Below are 18,460 nucleotides of genomic sequence, written 5' to 3'. Positions count from 1 at the left end.
GGCGTCAAGCACAGACGCATAGGGTGTCTCTGGCGCGTCATCCGTGGAAGGAAGGTGGCAGGTGCGTTGTCCATGTTTGCCCCTTAGCCTGCTTTTTTCTAGGTTTCATTTCTGTCTTTTTTTTTTTTTTACTATTCTGATCACTATGTTCTTGCCACCTCAGTAGGGGTGTTAAAGTCCCCTAGTATGACTGTATTGTTGTCGATCTCTCCCTTAAAGTCCTCTAGAAGTTTTTTATATATATTTAGGTGTCCTTATATCCAGGGTTATATCCTCTTGTTGGTCAATCCCCTTTAGTATTATGTAGTGACCTTTGTCTTTTAAAGTCTATTTTGTCAGATATGAGTATTGCTACTCCAGCTTTTTTTTTTTTTTTCTATTTGCATGGAAAAAATTTTTTCCATCTCTTCACTCTGTGTGTGTCTTTTGTTCTGAGGTGAGTCTCTTGTAAACAGCATATAATTGGGTCATGTTTTTTTATCCATTCAGCTACCCTAGGCCTTTTAATTGGAGCATTTAATCCATTTACATTTAGGGTTATTATTGATAGGTACTTATTTATTGCCACTTTAATTCTGCATGCCTAGGTTTCTCTTTCTGTTTCTTCTTTTCATTATGGCAGTCCCTTTAGCATTTCTTGTTATGCTGGATTGGTGGTGATGTACTCCTTTAGCCTTTTTTTGTCTGGGAAGCTCTTTATTGGACTGTCTATTTTGAATGACAGCCTTGCTGGATATAGTAATCTTGGTCTCTGATCCTTGCTTCCACTACCTTGAGTACTTGATGCTATTGCCTTCAGGCCTGTAGAGTTTCTGATGAGAAATCTGGTGTCAGCCTTATGGGAGTTCCTTTGTAGGTAACAGTTTGCTTTTCTCTTGCTGCCTTTAAGATTTGGCATTTAATTTTTGGCATTTTAATAATGATGAGTCTGGGTGTGGGTCTGTTTGGGTTCTTCTTGCTTAGGGTTCTCTGTGCCTCCTGAGCTTATGTGACTTTTTCCTTTACCACAGCGTTCTCAACCTGTGGGTCACGACCCCTTTGGGGGTCGAACGACCCTTTTTTTTTCAACCCTGTCTTCTAATTCACTGATTCAATCCTCAGCTTCCCCTAGTCTGCTATGTATTCTTTCCAATGTGTTCTTTGTGTTATGTCATTCTTTATCTCAGACTGTTCTTTTTTCATAGTTACTATATCTTTTTTCATGCTGCTGAGCATCTTTACCATCATTACTCTGAACTCTGTTTCATTTATCTCCTTCTGGATAATATTCTTATTCTTTCATTTTGGGGTTCTTTGTCTCCTCATTTTGGCTGTCTGTTTGGGTTTGTGACTATGAATTAGGTTGATCCTCTATGCCTCTCAATCTCTAGTGCAGGAGTGTCAAACACTATTTCTGACTAATTAGATCAGGCAAAGACTCAAAGTCTCCAGAGACCACCTCTGCCTACAGACTGATAGGATTCTGACTTGAATGGCCCCAGACAATCATCCTCAGGGGTGGTGAGTTGTTTTTTTTTCAACAGAGTGGGGAAGTTGCTTCTGCCTGGAGGCTAATTGTTATTTTTAGTCTCTGAAGTGGCCTCAGGGCAGGGTGTTTTCCAATAGGGTGGGTCAAATGTCTTCCCCCCCCACCCCACCTCTGTCCCCGCAAGGCAAAGGCAAATGTCTGTGTAGGAAAGATTTTCTCCAGAGTGAGGGACTGACTCAGCATAGGAGACTGGAGTTGTCTGCCTTCTGAGCTCTAACCTGCAAGTCCCCAATACTGGCTTCTGCTCACACAGCTCCAATCCACTCTGCCCTCCCTCTGCCAGAGCACAAGGAGTTTGTGCATTGGCCCTTTAAGAGGGTGCCTGCATTTCTAGGCATCACTCCCTGGCAGACAGCAACACTGCTGCTCTTCACAGCCAGATGTTATGTGGGTTCCCTTCTCAGTTCTGGTGCTCTCTGCTGGGGGGGGGGGGCAGCTTGGGGATTAGGTCCCAGAGTTCTCAGTGGCAATCCCCCACAGCTGAGATATCTCTCCAGACCTTCAGTTGCTGTCTGTGGACGCCCACCCAGCCCTTTCGCACCTCGGACCAGTCTCTATGCGGTCTCCACTTTTGGTTCTCGGGTATCAGGGTTCTCCTGTGAGTCTTCTGTTAATTATTCAGGAGGTTTTTCTGTATTTCAATTGTAGGTCCAGTTTGTGTCTGAGAGAATGCCTGTGCAGCATTCACTTACTCTGCCGCCATTTTCAATCCTCAATCAATCTAGGTTTCATTTCTGATCATTCCCCTTGCTCACTTCACTCTTCCTTTACCTAACTTGTCTTCAAGTTCAAGCATCACCACTGATGCTTGGTCTGTTGGTCATTCTCTGTCCTTCACACTGCCTCTACTGGTAAATATTTTCCCTGATGCTTTATGTTAGTTTGTTTTTCCCATTTAATTGCCACAGCTTGGAAATCTTACCTCTAAATTCTTTGGGGGCTCCATTAGATCTTTTATTATCCAAAGACTTTATCCTAACTGCACATGATTTAAATATTCATCAACCTAAGAAATGTGATAAATAGTTCTTATCTGTTATGTTTGCTGAAGAGCATTCGAATCATCAGCCCTGGTGCTATTATGGTTCTGACTTTTTTTAAATTTTTTATTTCAGATTAAGAATGACCGAGAAGAAATCACAGCTTTGTTCCGGAGCCAATGTTTATACTCAAGTGCCTGACGGAGGGTGGGGCTGGGCAGTAGCTGTGTCTTTCTTCTTCGTTGAAGTCTTTACCTACGGTGTCATCAAGTCATTTGGCGTCTTCTTTAATGACTTAATGGACAGTTTTGAGGAATCTAATAGCAGGATCTCATGGATAATATCAATATGTGTGTTTTTCTTAACATTTACAGGTGAGTACATCTTTCACCTTCAACACTATTACGTTTAACTTGCCTAACTACAGAATGGTACACATTATGGTTGTGATGCACCTTCTCCATGACCTCTTGGCACTTTCTAGCCTGAAGTAATGCAGTTTTCAGGAAGTTGAGGATGGCCAGAGAAAGAGGAGCTGGAGGAGGGGAAAAAAGGCTTACTTGTCAACCTTGACTGACTTCAATTTAACACACATGTATTGGACACCTATTGTAAGCAGATTCTTAGGATGCTGTCGATTACTTTGAGGACAGCAGTAACCTCCAGTTCTACGAGGGATGCAATTGTTTTTGTTTGTTTTTTATATTTTTTATTGATTTCAGAGAAGAAGGGTGAGGGAGATAGAAACATCAATGATGAGAGAGAATCATTGATAGGCTTCCTCCTGCACGCCCCCTACTGGAGGATCGAGCCCACAATCTGGAACCCTGTGCTTTATTTTATTTTATTTTATTTTATTTTGTTTGTTTGTTTGTTAATCCTCACCCAAGGATATTTTTTCCATTGATTTTTTTTAGTGAGAGTGGAAGAAAGAGGGAAAGACAGGGAGAAACATCTATGTGAGAGAAATACATTGATTGGTATTTCCCAACCAGGACCTGAGCTGGGGAGGAGCCTACAACTGAGGTACATGCCCTTGATTAGAATCAAACCCAGGACCAAACCAGCTATGGTGATGCAATTGTTTTTAAAAAGCGGCAGATCAAAAGTACTTGGACCCTAGCAGTGTTGCTCAGTGATTAGAGCATTGGCCTGTACACCAAAGGGTCTTGGGTTCGATTCCCTATCAAGAGCATATACTTGGACTGCAGGTTCGATCCCCGGTCCTGTTTGGTGCATGTGCGGGAGGCAACAGCAATGTTTCTCTTTCTTGCTCTCCCCAACTCACCCCTCCTTTCCAATCTCTGTGAAAATCAATGGAAAAAATAACCTCAGGTGAGGATTTAAAATAAAAAAAAGTATTTGGCCAGTGTGGCTCAATTGGCTGGGTGCCATCCTGTGCACATTAAGTTTGTTGGTTTGATTCCTACTCAGGATACATGCCCGGGTTACAGGCTCGATTCCCAGAAGGGGGTGTGCAGAAGATAACTGATTGATGTTCTGCTCTCACATCAATGTTTCTCTCTCTTTCCCTCTCCCCTCCTCTCTCTCTCTCAAAATAAAATATACATATATATATATATATATATATATATATATATATATATTTAAATTTATTTATTTTTATTGATTTCAGAGAGGATGGGAGAGGGAAAGAGAGAGAAACATCCATGATGAGAGAGCATCATGGATCAGCTGCCTCCTGCACGCCCCCCACTGGGGATCGAGCCTGCAACCCGGGCATGTGCCCTGACCGGGAATCGAACCGTGGCCTCCTGGTTCATAGGTCGATGCTCAACCACGGAGCCACGCCGGCCGAGCAAAAAAAAATATTTTTTTTAAAAAGAAGTACTTGGCCTATTGTCCCTGGTCTCACAAAAACATACTTAGGTTGGAAACATGAAGATGTGGCTACATGAAGAAGAAAGATAGAAGCTTTGTAAATGATATTCATCAGCCACTTGGAATTATTTATCCCATCACTATCCTCCGTTTGGTGTGCATAACTGATAGTCCACCATACTTTCATATCACTTTCCTAAGAATCAAATGGAAGTAAATTGGAATTTGACCCTAAATGGAACTTTAATATATATATATATATATATATATATATATATATATATATTATTGATTTTTTACAGAGAGGAAGGGAGAGGGATAGAGAATTAGAAACATCGATGAGAGAGAAACATCTATCAGCTGCCTCCTGCACACTCCCCTCTGGGAATGTGCCCACAACCAAGGTACATGCCCTTGACAAGAGTCAAACCTGGGACCCTTGAGTCTGCAGGCCGATGCTCTATCCACTGAGCCAAACCGGTTAGGGCCTAAATGGAACTTAAAAAAAAAAAAAAGCCCAGCCCAGCCGGCAAGGCTCAGTGATTGAGCGTTGATCTATGAACTAGGAGGTCATGGTTCGATTCCCGGTCAGGGCACATGCCCAGGTTGTGGGCTTCATTCCTAGTGGGGGGCATGCAGGAGGCAGGTGACCAATGATTCTCTCTCATCATTGATGTTTTTCTCTCTCGCCCTCTCACTCCCTCTCTCTGAAATCAATAAAAATATATTTTAAAAAGTCCAAAGTAGTGAGTATAGAAAATGAAGTCATTCAAGCAATTATAGGAAAGTCCATTTTTATTACAGAATAACATAAATCTAATGCATATCTAATTTTATAGGCACTCAAGATAACTCAAAATCTTTCATTTAAAAATATAGAAAAGAGTTTTATACTATTACTCTGGCTTTCTCGCTCTCTTTTTAAACAAAGTGTGTGTGTGTGTGCGTGTGTGTGTGTGTGTGTGTGTTTTAAATCCTCACGAGGATATGTTTTTATTGATTTAAGAGTGAGAGGAAGGGAGAGGGAGAGAGAGAGAAACATTGATGTGAGAGGGAAACATCGACCAGTTGCCTCCCATACACACCCCGACTGGGGATTGAACCAGAAACCTGGGTATGTGCTCTGACCAGGAATCAAACCCGAAACCTTTAGGTGCACAGGACAACGCTCCAACCGAGCCACGCTGGCCAGGGCACTCTGGCTTTCTCTTTAAGGAGCTCAAAGAATATATTGTCCAGTTTAACCAAATACTAAAATACAGTTGACCACTGAATACAGGGGTTAAGAGTACTGACCCCTCAATAGTCAAATGTATATGTTTTGACTCCCCAAAACTTAACAGTCATCCCTGGTATTTTGGGGGAATTGGTTCCAGGACACCCACAGATACCCAAATCCATGGATGCTCAAGTCCCTGACATAAAATGGGGTAGATCGATGCGTACAGTCAGCCCTCCACATCCGTGGACTCCCAACCGCAGACTGAAAATACTGTTATCCATCTGCGGTTACTTGCATCTGCAGATGCAAAACCTGGGATAGAGGACCAACTATATTTATTTTTTAAAATCCAAATATAAGTGGACCCGCCCAGTTCAAACCCATGTTTTTCGAGGGTCCACTGTAATTCCTGAATCGGTTTATGTAACCACTGCAAAATACATGTAGTGTACATCACTGCTCCCTGTTCAAGACTTATGAGAAGGAACCTTACTAAAGCTGATGCTTTTGTGGTATATGGTGTGCACTGTCTTTCCATGTCCGAGACTTCACAGCAGGAATTGTGTTAAAGCGAACGCAATTCTGGGAGTCACATGGTCACGTTATGCTCTTTCCACGCAGCTCCCCTCTCCACTGTCCTGAGCAATCGTTTCGGACACCGCCTGGTGGTGATGGCGGGAGGCCTGCTTGTCAGCACCGGGATGGTGGTGGCCTCCTTTTCCCAGGAGGTGTACCACATGTACATCGCCATTGGCATCATCTCCGGTAAGCGCTTCTCTGGGCTCAAAAGTTTTCCAGACATTTAGTTTGAAGGACAAGGGAGGGAAGCAGGGACTCAAACCCAAAGTGTTATTTCTTTTCCTCTGTCCCTTTCTCTTTAAAATGAAAGTGTCCCAGCCCTAGCCGGTTTGGCTCAGTGGATAGAGCATCGGCCTGTGGACCAAAGGGTCCCGGGTTCGATTCTGGTCAAGGGCACATATCTTGGTTGCAGGCTCCACACCAGCCGGGGCCCTGGTCAGGGCTCGTGCAGGAGGCAACCAATTGATGTGTTTCTCTCACATTGATGTTTCTCTCTGTCTTTCCCTCTTTCTTCTACTCTCTTTAAAAATCAAAGGAAAGCCCTAACCAGTTTGGCTCAGTGGATACAGCGTCGGCCTGCGGACTCAAGGGTCCCAGGTTCGATTCCGGCCAAGGGCATGTACCTTGGTTGCGGGCACATACCCAGTAGGGAATGTGCAGGAGGCAGCTGATCGATGTTTCTCTCTCATCGATGTTTCTAATTCTCTATCCCTCTCCCTTCCTCTCTGTAAAAAATCAATAAAATATATTTTTTTAAAAAATCAAAGGAAAGATATCCTCAGGTAAGGATTAAAAATCCTATATAATAAAAGCCTAATATACAAATTGTCCCCTCGACTGGGAGTTCGACCAGGGGGGTGGCCCCACCCCGGCTGGCAGCAGCGGCAGGCAGTCGGGGGAAGGGAGGCCTAAGCCATCAGTCAGACATCCCCCGAGGGCTCCTGGACTGCAAGAGAGTGCAGGCCAGGCTGAGGGCTCCCCCTTCCCCTGCAAGTGCATGAATTTCGTGCACCGGGCCTCTAGTAAATAATAATACAAGAATAAGCTCTATTTTGCGTACTCACAACTGTAAACCTACTGTTACCAACCCCTATAGTTTGCCACCCAAAGAGATCATTTTCACGAAGTAAGATTTTAATTTCTTTATGCAGTACTTCCCAAATCAGGATCTGAGGATCCTGAGCCATAGGGGGAGGCTTATGCTTAGGAGCCTGAGAAAACCTTTTTCACGGAGTCCATACATTTCTGACATATATATATTCTACAGACATATATTATGTAGATATATAGATATGACATATATATTGTATTATTTGTGTATCCGTACATAGCTAGTTTTGCACACTTTTAAAATTTTTAGATATTTCTGTACATTTCAAAGCTCCATTATTTTCAAATAGAAGTCTTACATATAAAAACAATATTCACTACAAGTTATGTCCACTGTGAATTGTATACATTTGGGAAAAAATGCAAAAAAGCAGAAAAGCAAACAAACAGAAAACAGTTTTCATACTCTAAGCATCCCAAAACTACAGTCGCAGTGTCTCCGAACCTCTAATCCTTTGCTGCGACACCTTTTCCAGAACGCATTACTGGGCTCCCAGAACTTAGGACTAACAAGTAAACACAAACCGCCCAGGCCGTGGGCTGTGTCTCGCCGGCGTCGGTCAGTGTGTGGCTCTCACAGTTCTTTTTGACTCGCACAGGTCTGGGCTTCTGCTTCAGTTTCCTCCCAGCGCTCACCATTCTATCTCAGTACTTTGACAAAAGACGTTCGATCGTCACCGCAGCTGCTTCTACGGGAGAATGTTTTGCTATGTTTGCTTTTGCACCAGGTAGGTGGACCACCACATCTGGGTATTAATGAGGGAAGCCACTCAGCTATACTTGCCACTCTAACTTACCCACAGTTGGCCACCGGATGTCTGTAACTCTATGCCTAATGAAAGGGTGTTTTCTTCTCTCCTTCAGCACATTTTTTGGGGTCTATGCTCCCTAACCCTCATGTTAGGAATTCAAATATATATATTTGAATATATATATATTGAAATCAATATATATATATTGATTTCAGAGAGGAAGGGAGAGAGAGAAACATCAGTGATGAGAGAGAATCATTGATCAGCTGCCTCTGCACACCCACAAGGGGGTCGAGCCCACAACCCAGGCATGTGCCCTAACTGGGGATCGAACCAGTGACCTCCTGGTTCGACGCTCAACCACTGAGCCACACCAGCTGGGCAGGAATTCAAACATTTCAATCCTAGTCCAAATTTACACAAATAGGAAGATATGTGGCACATATTCAGTAGCAAGGCTTGAAACATCCATTCCAAAATAAATAATTTAGCAAACTCGAAATCCCTACTTCTGCTCAGTACTGTCTCCTGGGTCTTGAGTCCATGCCTGGCCTTACCTTCTATTTCTCTTCCCTCCCGTCCACCCAAGCGTTCACGGCTCTGAAGGAGAACATCGGCTGGAGGTACAGCCTCCTCCTCGTGGGCCTGCTGCAGTTAAACATCGTCCTCTGCGGGGCGCTGCTGAGGCCGATCCTCATCAGGGCGCCAGGGTCACCGAAAACAACTGGACAGGAAAATCCAAAAGAAGTACAATATATGCTTGAAAATGAGAAAACACGCACCTCGATAGACTCCATTGACTCAGGAGTAGAACTAACTACCTCACCTAAAAACGTGCCTGGTCACACGGCCGTGGAGCTGGAGCCGAAGGCCGATGTGGAGCAGCGGATCCTGGAGGAGCCCAGCTCCACGCGCGGAGACGAGAAAGGCCCCCTGTTGGACTTCTCCGTCTTGAAGGAGAAGAGTTTCATCTGCTACACGTTATTTGGTCTCTTTGCGACCTTGGGGTTCTTCGCCCCTTCCCTGTACATCATTCCCTTGGGCATCAGCCTGGACATCGCCGAGGACCGCGCTGCTCTTCTGCTATCCACAATGGCCATCGCCGAAGTGTTCGGGAGGATTGGAGCTGGTTTCATCCTCAACAGCCAGCCCATCCGGAAGATCTACATTGAGCTCGTCTTCGTCATCTTGTTGACTGTGTCTCTGTTTGCCTTTACATTTGCTACTGAATTCTGGGGTTTAATGTCCTGCAGCATATTTTTTGGTGTTATGCTTGGAACCGTGGCAGGCACCCACATCCCGCTGCTGGCGGAGGAGGACGTGGTGGGAATTGAGAAGATGTCTTCTGCCGCCGGCGTCTATGTCTTCATCCAGAGCATAGCGGCGCTCGCTGGGCCGCCCCTGGCAGGTAATGTCAATACAACGCCAAATCCAAACCCTTGCCTGCTATCCCCTCCCCCTCTTTTTTTCAAGGTAGAGTTGGACAGGTGGAACTTCTGTCACCTTCCTGGACCTGAATCATACTAATTCAACATGACACACTGTTTAGGGTAGGGATATTCCTAAGGAAGACTGGAGATAGCTTCATAGGCTCTCAATGGAGAGCATATCCTATATATCCTATATAATAAAAGGCTAATATGCAAATTGACAGAACGGCAGAATGACTGGTCGCTATGACACGCACTGACCACCAGGGGGAAGACACTCAGTACAGGAGCTTCCCCCTGGTGGTCAGTGTGCTCCCACAGGGGGAGCACCGCACAACCAGAAGCCAGGATCATGGCTGGCGAGCTCAGTGGCGTGGCGGGAGCCTCTCTTGCCTCCACGGCAGTGCTAAGGATGTCCAACTGAGGACATCCCCCAAGGGCTCCCAGACTGCGAGAGGGCACAGGCCAGGCTGAGGGACACCCCCCCACCCCAGTGCACAAATTTCATGCACCGGGCCTCTAGTTATATCATAAAGTGGGCCCTGTCCTATGGATTCTATAATCTACAATGTTTACTATTCCCTTGTTAATTGTGCTCGCTTCCTGTTCGAGTGTAAATTAAAAGTCTCCTAATTCTAATATGTCCATAGACTTAGAGAGCTGGCAGAATTAGAGATTACCTGAGCAGCTCTCTGGACTAAATAGGAGGACACGGAAGGTCAAAACAAAGATTGTGTGTTGGGGTCCAGCCCCAGCAATTGTGAGCCGATGGTCCAATGGTAAACCGGTGGGTGACCAAGACCCTCTGCAGCCCCAGCTGCCCAGGCCTTGCCGACCATCGTGCTGTGTAAATGCTGGAGGGGCCATGGATTATGAGCTCGTTACCCTCTGACCTGTGGAACAGCAGGACTGAGGGACTTCTGTGAGCCACCTTCCCTTCCTGGGAGGGGTGTCAGGGAGCTGAGCACAGAGCAGCACTCCAATACTCCCCTGATCACTACCGCACACTTCCTTGTGGGAAGAACAGGGTGTGCTTCATACCTTAGACCTGAAATAGGACCTTAACGTTGTTGGGACTGGAAATCTTACCCCCTGTGAACAGAGACCTGCCATGAGCCCAAGTGAAAGTAATGAGCTCTTTCCTCTCTTAGGAATATTCCCTTTCCGAAGAAGCATGCGTCCAACAGTCCCGTGTTTTAGGACAGACTAGCCCATGAAGACATTTAAAAAATATATGTTTTTATTGATTTCAGAGAAGGGAGCGGGTGAGAGAGATAGAAACATCAATGATGAGAGAATCATTGATTGACTGGCTGCCTCCTGCATTCCCCCCACTGGGGATTGAGCCCACAACCCAGGCGTGTGCCCTGACCGGGAATCGAACCGTGACCACCTGGTTCACAGGTCGATGCTCAACCACTGAGTCACGGCAGTCTGGCAGCCCATGAGGACATTTTAGCGACACCATTACCTCGGCTGCTAATAAGTATACGCTGTCTGCTTTACTTCTCCCCCTCTCCTCCCCCCTCTACCCCCCAGTCTAAAAAAGATTCCTGCCTTCAACACTTTTTCTTTAGATAAACAAGATAAAACAAAGCAGGCCAGGAGAGAGAAGCGTCTGAGTGTGGGGGCTGGGGGAGAGGGTTTGCGGCCGGTGCTGACGGTGTGCCTGCTCTCCCCAGGGCTGCTGGTGGACCACAGCAAGGTGTACAGCAGAGCCTTCTACTCCTGCGCAGCTGGGATGGCGGTGGCCGCGGGGTGCCTGGCGCTGGTGAGGCCGTGCGGGAAGGGACTGTGCCGGCGCCACCACGCGGGCGACGGGAAGGCAGAGAGCTACCGGGGGAGAGCTTTGCAAGACATCCCTGAAGACTTCCTTGAAATGGACCTTGGGAAGCACGAGCATAAAGTTCCTATGAAAACGGAGCCAGAATGACAGACAGGCTTTCGTACGACATCAACCACCCAAGGCTGGTTGTGGGGGGCAGCGTCGGGGGGACACCGTGGTGTAGAGGAGCTAACCATTCCACCTGCTTTCAAAACGACACTTGGAAGGGAATGGGGACATGAACACTACCACCAACATCCTTTTCTCTGTGCTTTCCTGTTTGCTTGTTCTTTAAGCCAAAACAGAAACAACCAAATACTCTTCCATACAGAAACCTGGCTGTATTCCGGAGCGACCCAGAGACACGCAGAAGCACCGTGGTCCACATTCCAGTTTTAAAATAGTGACACAAATTGGCAAAGTGGTTGTAAGCGCTCTCACATATATCACCTGCTATACTGTAAAACGATATCTAGCCCGGGTCATTGAAATGCAATTGGCCGTTCAAAAAAAAAATCTTAAATCACTTTTACAATTTCTCATTTTCAGAAATATGAACAAATGGTTAAAACTCTTTGAAAAATACTGAGGTTTTATATTAAAAACGTATAACCTCTTAATTTCCCAAATATTCAATGGAAATGTACACTTTAAGACCAAACATTTGGCTAATAAATGGAAATTTGTGTGTGTGTATATATATATAGTATATATATAGATATGTGTGTGTGTATATATATATATATACACACACACACACATATATATGTAAACACACACACACACATGAACTTGAAAATCATGAATGTGAAGATTCCCACGTCTTTTTATGGCCAGTCATTATCAGAAGTATTTCACACAGAATATACAGAATAGCATTCAAAATGCTCTTAATTATTCAGAAATATGTGATTGTAGTATCTTTAATTTAAACCACTATTTATTATTAAGTTATTCTAGGATGATTAAAGTAATCACAAGAAATATCACCTGGGACATCAGCATCACTTTCACCTCCCTCGGCAATCCTTTCAATGCCTCAAAGAATACGAATACTAACTTCTCTTGTAAAGTTACTCCAGGAGGCCAAATGGTAATGATTCTTCAGTGTGACTGAGGACAACATGTGCTATTTGAAGGGGGGAAATAACAAATAGCAAATAGCCTTAGCCTTTTAAAATAAGGTTTCATCACCTAAGAATACTTGAGGATGTTCTTTGGATCAGAATTCTATTTCATTGAATGGGTGAAGCATTTCTGATTTAAAAAGAAAAACATCTGACTGCTGAAGCATTTCGGTGTTTCACATGGGGCGGCAGGGACAGTAACTTGACCATCACGAGTTACAAGTGGCAATTTCCGTCGTATATAAACTCTGACTGCTCTTAATTTGCCAGGGTTTTCAGGGGAACCGGTCATTGTTATTCTGTGTTGTTGTTTGCATTTACACTACATGTATAGAATTTCTCATTTTAGCCATTTGCTGTAAAGAAGGTAAATGTGAGGATAACGGGTGGGTTACTGGCTCCTACGCACCGAATCTTACTCTACAGGCGATGGTCCATGCTCGCTGCTCCATCCTCATTCATCTTCACTGTTAATTTATGACAACTCAGGGGGAAACAATATAACAAGCCTAGTTTGGTTACAGGTACACAAAGCTTGAACATTTCTCTGCACTGAAATTGAAGTGGCATCGTTCAGCACCACCTGCTATATTTTGTACAGAATTTTATCAGCCATAGACATAGGACAATCTGTAAATCTTTGGGGGGAGGTGGAACAGGAAATGACAAAGTGTCCATCAAAAAAAGACACACCTAAAACGAGGTGGATGTAGCAGACCTGTCGCTGCTTGAGAAGGACACTGAGTTTGTGACTGTTGCAGACTTACATGACTTCAGCACTTTATAACCATTTCTACTATGAATGTTAAATACGGTTTAATATTTATAACTGATTTCTGAGCTATGTGCTCATGTCCATTCTGTTAACTGCATGAAAAAAATATATGCCAGTTCCAGTTTGTCAATAATCAAGGTTTTAAATGTTTGGAAGAAAATTAAAACGGGATTGCTGATTTGTTCTGTACTAGGGACATTCTGGTACTTCTAGATTTGTAATAAATATATAGCTTTTTTATTTAAAGAGATTGATTCGTTTTTTATTGACTTGGCATTCATTGTTTGATCCAATTATAGCTATAAAAACAACTTTTCTGAAAATTTTTTTAACTCTACTAGAGATAACACAAACACTTCCAAGAAGTGTTTGCTGAATTTATTTCTTGGATGAAATACATGAATGAAATGATATCACAGTAGCCACAGAGTGATAGCTAAGCCTCTCAACTGTTGTAAGTGGAAAGAGTTAAGACTATCCAGTTATAGAATAATCCTGAGAACTGTCCTCCCTCTAAGTAGACAGCACAGACTCCCCAGGCCAGGGGCTGGGGAACTTCTGTAAAGATTCAGGTGGTAAATACTTAAGGCTCTGGGTGCCTTGCGCGCTCTGTCACAGCTATTCAACTCTGCCGTTGTAGTGGAAACTAGCCATAGGCAGACAAAACTCCTGGACCAGATGGCTTCGCAGTTATGTTTTATCAAACATTCAAAGAAGAATTAACACTGATCCTTCTCAAACTATTCCACAAATTTTAAGAGAAGGAAAGACTCTGAAGCTCATTTTAAGAGGCCAGCATTATCCTGGTTCCAAAACCAGAGAAAGACATTACAAAGAAAGGAAACTGTAGGCTAATCTCCCTGATGCACATAGATGCAAAAATCTTCAACAAAATACCAGCAATACGTTAAAAAGATCATACATCACGATCAAGTGGGATTTTTTTCTTGGGATGCAAGGTTGGTTTAATATCTGCAAATCAATTAATGTGATACACCACATAAACGAAGGATAAAAAAATCATGATCATATCAATAGAGGCAGAAAAAGCATTTGACAAAATCTAGCACCCATTTATAATAAAAACTCTCAGGAAAGTAGGAATAGAGGGGACATACCTCAACATAATGAAAATCATACAGTATATGACAAACTCAGAGCTAACATCATACTCAACGGGGGCAAAACTAAGTGTTTTCCTTAAGACCAGGAACAAGACAGGGATGTCTACTTTCACCACTCCTATTCAACATAGTACTGGAAGTCCTGGCCATGGCCACTGGACAAGAAGAAATAAAAGGATTCCAAATTGGAAAGGAAGAAGTAAAACTGTCATCATTTGCAGATCATATGATACTATCTGTAGAGAACCCTAAAGATTCCACCAAAAAACTACTAGAACTCATAAACAAATTCAGTAAAGTGCAGGACACAAAGTTAATATTCAGGAATTGGTTGCATTTTATACACCAATAATGAACTATCAGAAAGAGAAACTAAGAAAAACAATCACATGCACAACTGCATTAAAAAAAAAAAAAGCCACCATAAAATACCCAGGAATAAATGTAACCAAGGATGCAAAAGGCCTGTACTTGGAAAATTATGAGATACTAAAGAAAGAAATAGAAGCAAGGCACAAATAAATGGAAGCATATACTGTGCTCATGGATAGAAAGAATTAACATCATTAAAATGTTCAAACTATTCAAAGCAATCTATAAATTCAATGCAAACACTATCAAAACACGAATGGCATTTTTTACAAAACTAGAACACATAATCCAAATATTTATATAGAATCACAAAAGACCGCAAATAGCTACAGCAACCTTGAGAAAGAAGAACAAAGTTGATGGTAACACACTACTTAATATCATAGAAACAGACATAGACCATCCGGCTGGTATGGCTCAGCTCGTGCACCAAAGGGTCTCAGGCTCGTTCCCAGTCAGGGAGCCCATGAAAGGCAGCTGATCGATCTTTCTCTCTCTCTCTCTCTCTCTCTCTCTCTCTCTCCCTCCCTCCCTCCCTCCCTCCCTCTTTCTCTCTCCCTTCCTCTCTCACTAAAGTCAATAAAAACATTTTTTAAAAAGAGAGAGAAAGAAAATGGTTTTCAAATCAGGGTTCCCGTGGTCCAGGTCACCACTGAAGTTCATGGGAGGCATTTATTATACTTACATTACTGTACTCCTCAAATATTCTAGAATTCATAAAGAAATGATCATGAATCTTTATTTTTAAAAAAGCTCCCAGATACGAGGCTCTCAGGGATCTAGCATTTAGAAGCCATTTCCATTAAATTCTTAAATGGTAATTAATGAACACTACTTTAAATGACTAAAGACACTTCGGGCATGTTATATGCTTAAAGATCACTCCTACAAGTACACATTGTATTGTCTTTAGATTTGTCTTGGATACAGATGTTAATAGAAGTGAGGGCTACAAGCGCCAACAGGTGGGCCAGCCAGCCTTATAAGTAAGGAACCTAGTGCCCTCTGGTGTTCTGTTTCTGTATTGACTGCCTCGGGCGCAGAACAAGAAAAGCGACAAGTTAAACTTGCAACTTCACTCTTCATGTTAAATAACCTCTCATATCCAAACCATAAGTACTGCAGTGACTACGAATTTCCTAATGGGAAATCAGATAACTGGTATCCCAAACCTCTATCTATAAAGGATATATATATATATATATATATATATATATATATACATACATACATACATATATATAATTTCAGAGAAGAAAGGGGAGGGAGAGAGAGATAGAAACATCAATGATGAGAGAGAATCGTGGATCAGCTGCCTCCTGGGGACCCTACTGGGGACCGAGCCCGCAAGCCAGTCATGTGCCCTAACCAGGAAATTGAACTGTGACCCAGTTCACAGGTAAACGCTCAACCACTTAGCAAAGCCAGTGGTTGCTCCATGATGTTTTTAAAAAAATGTCTCAACTGGCAGCAAATGCTTTCCTAGATATTGAATCTCTGTTTAAAAAAATATTTTTTTATTGATTTCAGAGTGGAAGGGAGAGGGAGAGATAGAAACATCAATGATGAGAAAGAACTATCAATCAGCTGCCTCCTGCACGCCCCCTACTGGGGATCGAGCCCGCAGCCCGGCATGTGCCCTTGGTCGGAATCGAACCCGGGACCCTTCAGTCTGCAGGCCGTGGCTCTATTCACTGAGCCAACACAGCTGGGGCTGAACCTCTTTTATTTTATTATTATTTTTTTTAATGTTACAGCAAAGTATTCTGATTTCTCTCTTTGAGCAACCCCAGCGGCCCTACTTAAAAGAGGTTGAAAGAGTTTAACCTTCTAACCCCTTTTATAAACAGCTGGAAGAAAATGGTCGGCTTCCAGCTTGTGGTATTTTATTTCTGATGCGGCCATGCAGCACAGAAAAAACAAAGCACAGCCGGAACAGGGAGCCTGGGATCTGGTTTCAGCGCGGCCTCTGGAGTCACCGCACGCCCTTTCTTTGGCCGCTGGGCTTGTCTCCTCGCCGTGCAGCGGACTCGGCAGCGATCACATTGTTGACACTTCACAGTCCTGCTCTCCCAAAGGGAAAACGCATGTAAAGGAAACGCCACACCTTTGGCAATAGGAAGGGAGCAACAGCAAGACCCACAAGTGACCAGTGCCAAGCCAGAGGCCCTTCCGGGCTTCACACCCTTGCTACCTGAATGTCAACGCTCACCGTACTCCCGGGGCCCGCAGGACCTTTTCCTTAAAAAAAGTTTTTCTCTCCCATTAATTCAACTTCACGGGCACATCCTTCCATGGAGACCACGAGGTGGCCCTAACCTGGAGCCGGGCGTCCCATCGCAGCCCGAGCCCCGCGGAGCTGCTGAGCACCTGGAAGGTGCCCGTGAGCCTGAGCCGAGCTGCAGGCGTACAACAGCCAGAATCTGAAGCCTCAGGACCAACAGACTGTAAGGCATCTCAGCAGTGGGTCCACTCACCGCACGCTGGAGCCGTGTTTTGGAGAAGCTGAGTTAAATAAAACGTATAAACAAACTGACACTCATGTCTGCTCTGGCTAACGCGGCTCCCAGCATGTTAATTACTGCGCATGTGGCTCATTACACGTGCACTGGTCGGTTCGGCGCCAGCTTATCACCGGGACGCAGGCAGGGACTGAGGCTCAAACTCTCGGAAAGCGCTGTTCCCGTGCTCTCCCCGCGACGCGACCCCACTTACTGCTCGGCGGCCTCGCCATACGGGTTTCCCCGGCCTCCCGCGGGTGCAGCCGAGCGGAGCCGGACACGTGGGCGCGGCCCAGAGCTCCCCTCGGCGGCGGCCGAGGTCCCGGCCCCAGGGGAGGCGGAGTCACGGCCTGCGGTCCGGCCGGCCGCTGCGGGAGGAAGTCCCGGTGTCGGGAGGAGGGAGCAGCGAGACGCCGGCTCGCAGCAGCCGGTCCGGGCTCCCCGCCCCGGCACCGCACGGACCGCTACGCCGCTTCCTGTGGGGGCGGGGGCAGGGCCAGCGCCGGCGGGCGGAGGGCCAGGCCAGCCCAGCCCGCCTGGGGTTAGCGCGCTCGCTCCCAGGAGGATCCCAGCCCGCCCTCGGGTCCTCTGAGGGTTAGAAATTTGAAAGTATTCACATCAGGTGATTTGCGGTCCCAAGAATAAGCCGGGACTAGACTCCAAGTAGGATCTTGGCCACCTTCTACTTAAACGACCGCCCACCCCGCTTCAGTCCCAGCGGAATGAGATGTTAACACTTAATCCTTCCCTTGACCCGAGAGATACTACTAATTCCACCAGCACCAAAGTGCATAGCTTTTCGGATTCACTTGTTTTTCTTATTCAGCATTTGCAGAGCAAAATTTATATGGATTTCATGTTTAACTACAAAGATTACGGACAGGGCATAAAATATAGTTGCGGTAAACAAATCTTAACCCTAAGAAATTGCCCAAAGATATGCACAACCCACTAGTTACACACAATATTTAGGTGATGGTTGCTGAATAAATGCCTGTTACATAAAGCTCATGTCTGTCCAACTTTTAACAAGACTAAATGACTTGTTTCTTTGTCCTGCTCTCACAGTGCAGAGTAGGTACAAATGGGCACTAGATATTGTCTAAATAATTGTAACCCCAATACCACACCTCTGCCAAGTCAGAGTTCGTTTAGCACTGTAACTACAGGCATATATCAGAGATATTGGGGGTCCGGTTCCAGACCACAGCAATAAACGGAATCTCGCAATCAAGTGATGATATCAATATTTTGGGGTTCCCAGTGCATATGAAAGTCATGCTTACACCACGA

General features: G+C 44.6%; 1 protein-coding gene across 1 annotated transcript; it reads left to right on the top strand.

Moving 5' to 3' along the window:
* Window positions 1-883: 883 nt before the first annotated feature.
* Window positions 884-11,774, top strand: SLC16A6 (solute carrier family 16 member 6). The gene is made up of 5 exons (XM_081109922.1): window positions 884-2,882; window positions 6,194-6,337; window positions 7,861-7,989; window positions 8,603-9,421; window positions 11,126-11,774. Exons 1-5 carry the CDS (start codon window positions 2,651-2,653, stop codon window positions 11,374-11,376), a joined length of 1,575 nt encoding a protein of 524 aa, XP_080966048.1. The 5' UTR covers window positions 884-2,650; the 3' UTR covers window positions 11,377-11,774.
* Window positions 11,775-18,460: the final 6,686 nt, after the last annotated feature.

The sequence above is a fragment of the Myotis nattereri genome (assembly GCF_964212035.1).
Source record: "Myotis nattereri genome assembly, chromosome: 16".
NCBI classification, from domain to species: domain Eukaryota; kingdom Metazoa; phylum Chordata; class Mammalia; order Chiroptera; family Vespertilionidae; genus Myotis; species Myotis nattereri.
Note: the sequence above shows the minus strand (reverse complement) of the source record. Positions and strands in the feature narration are given on the sequence as shown.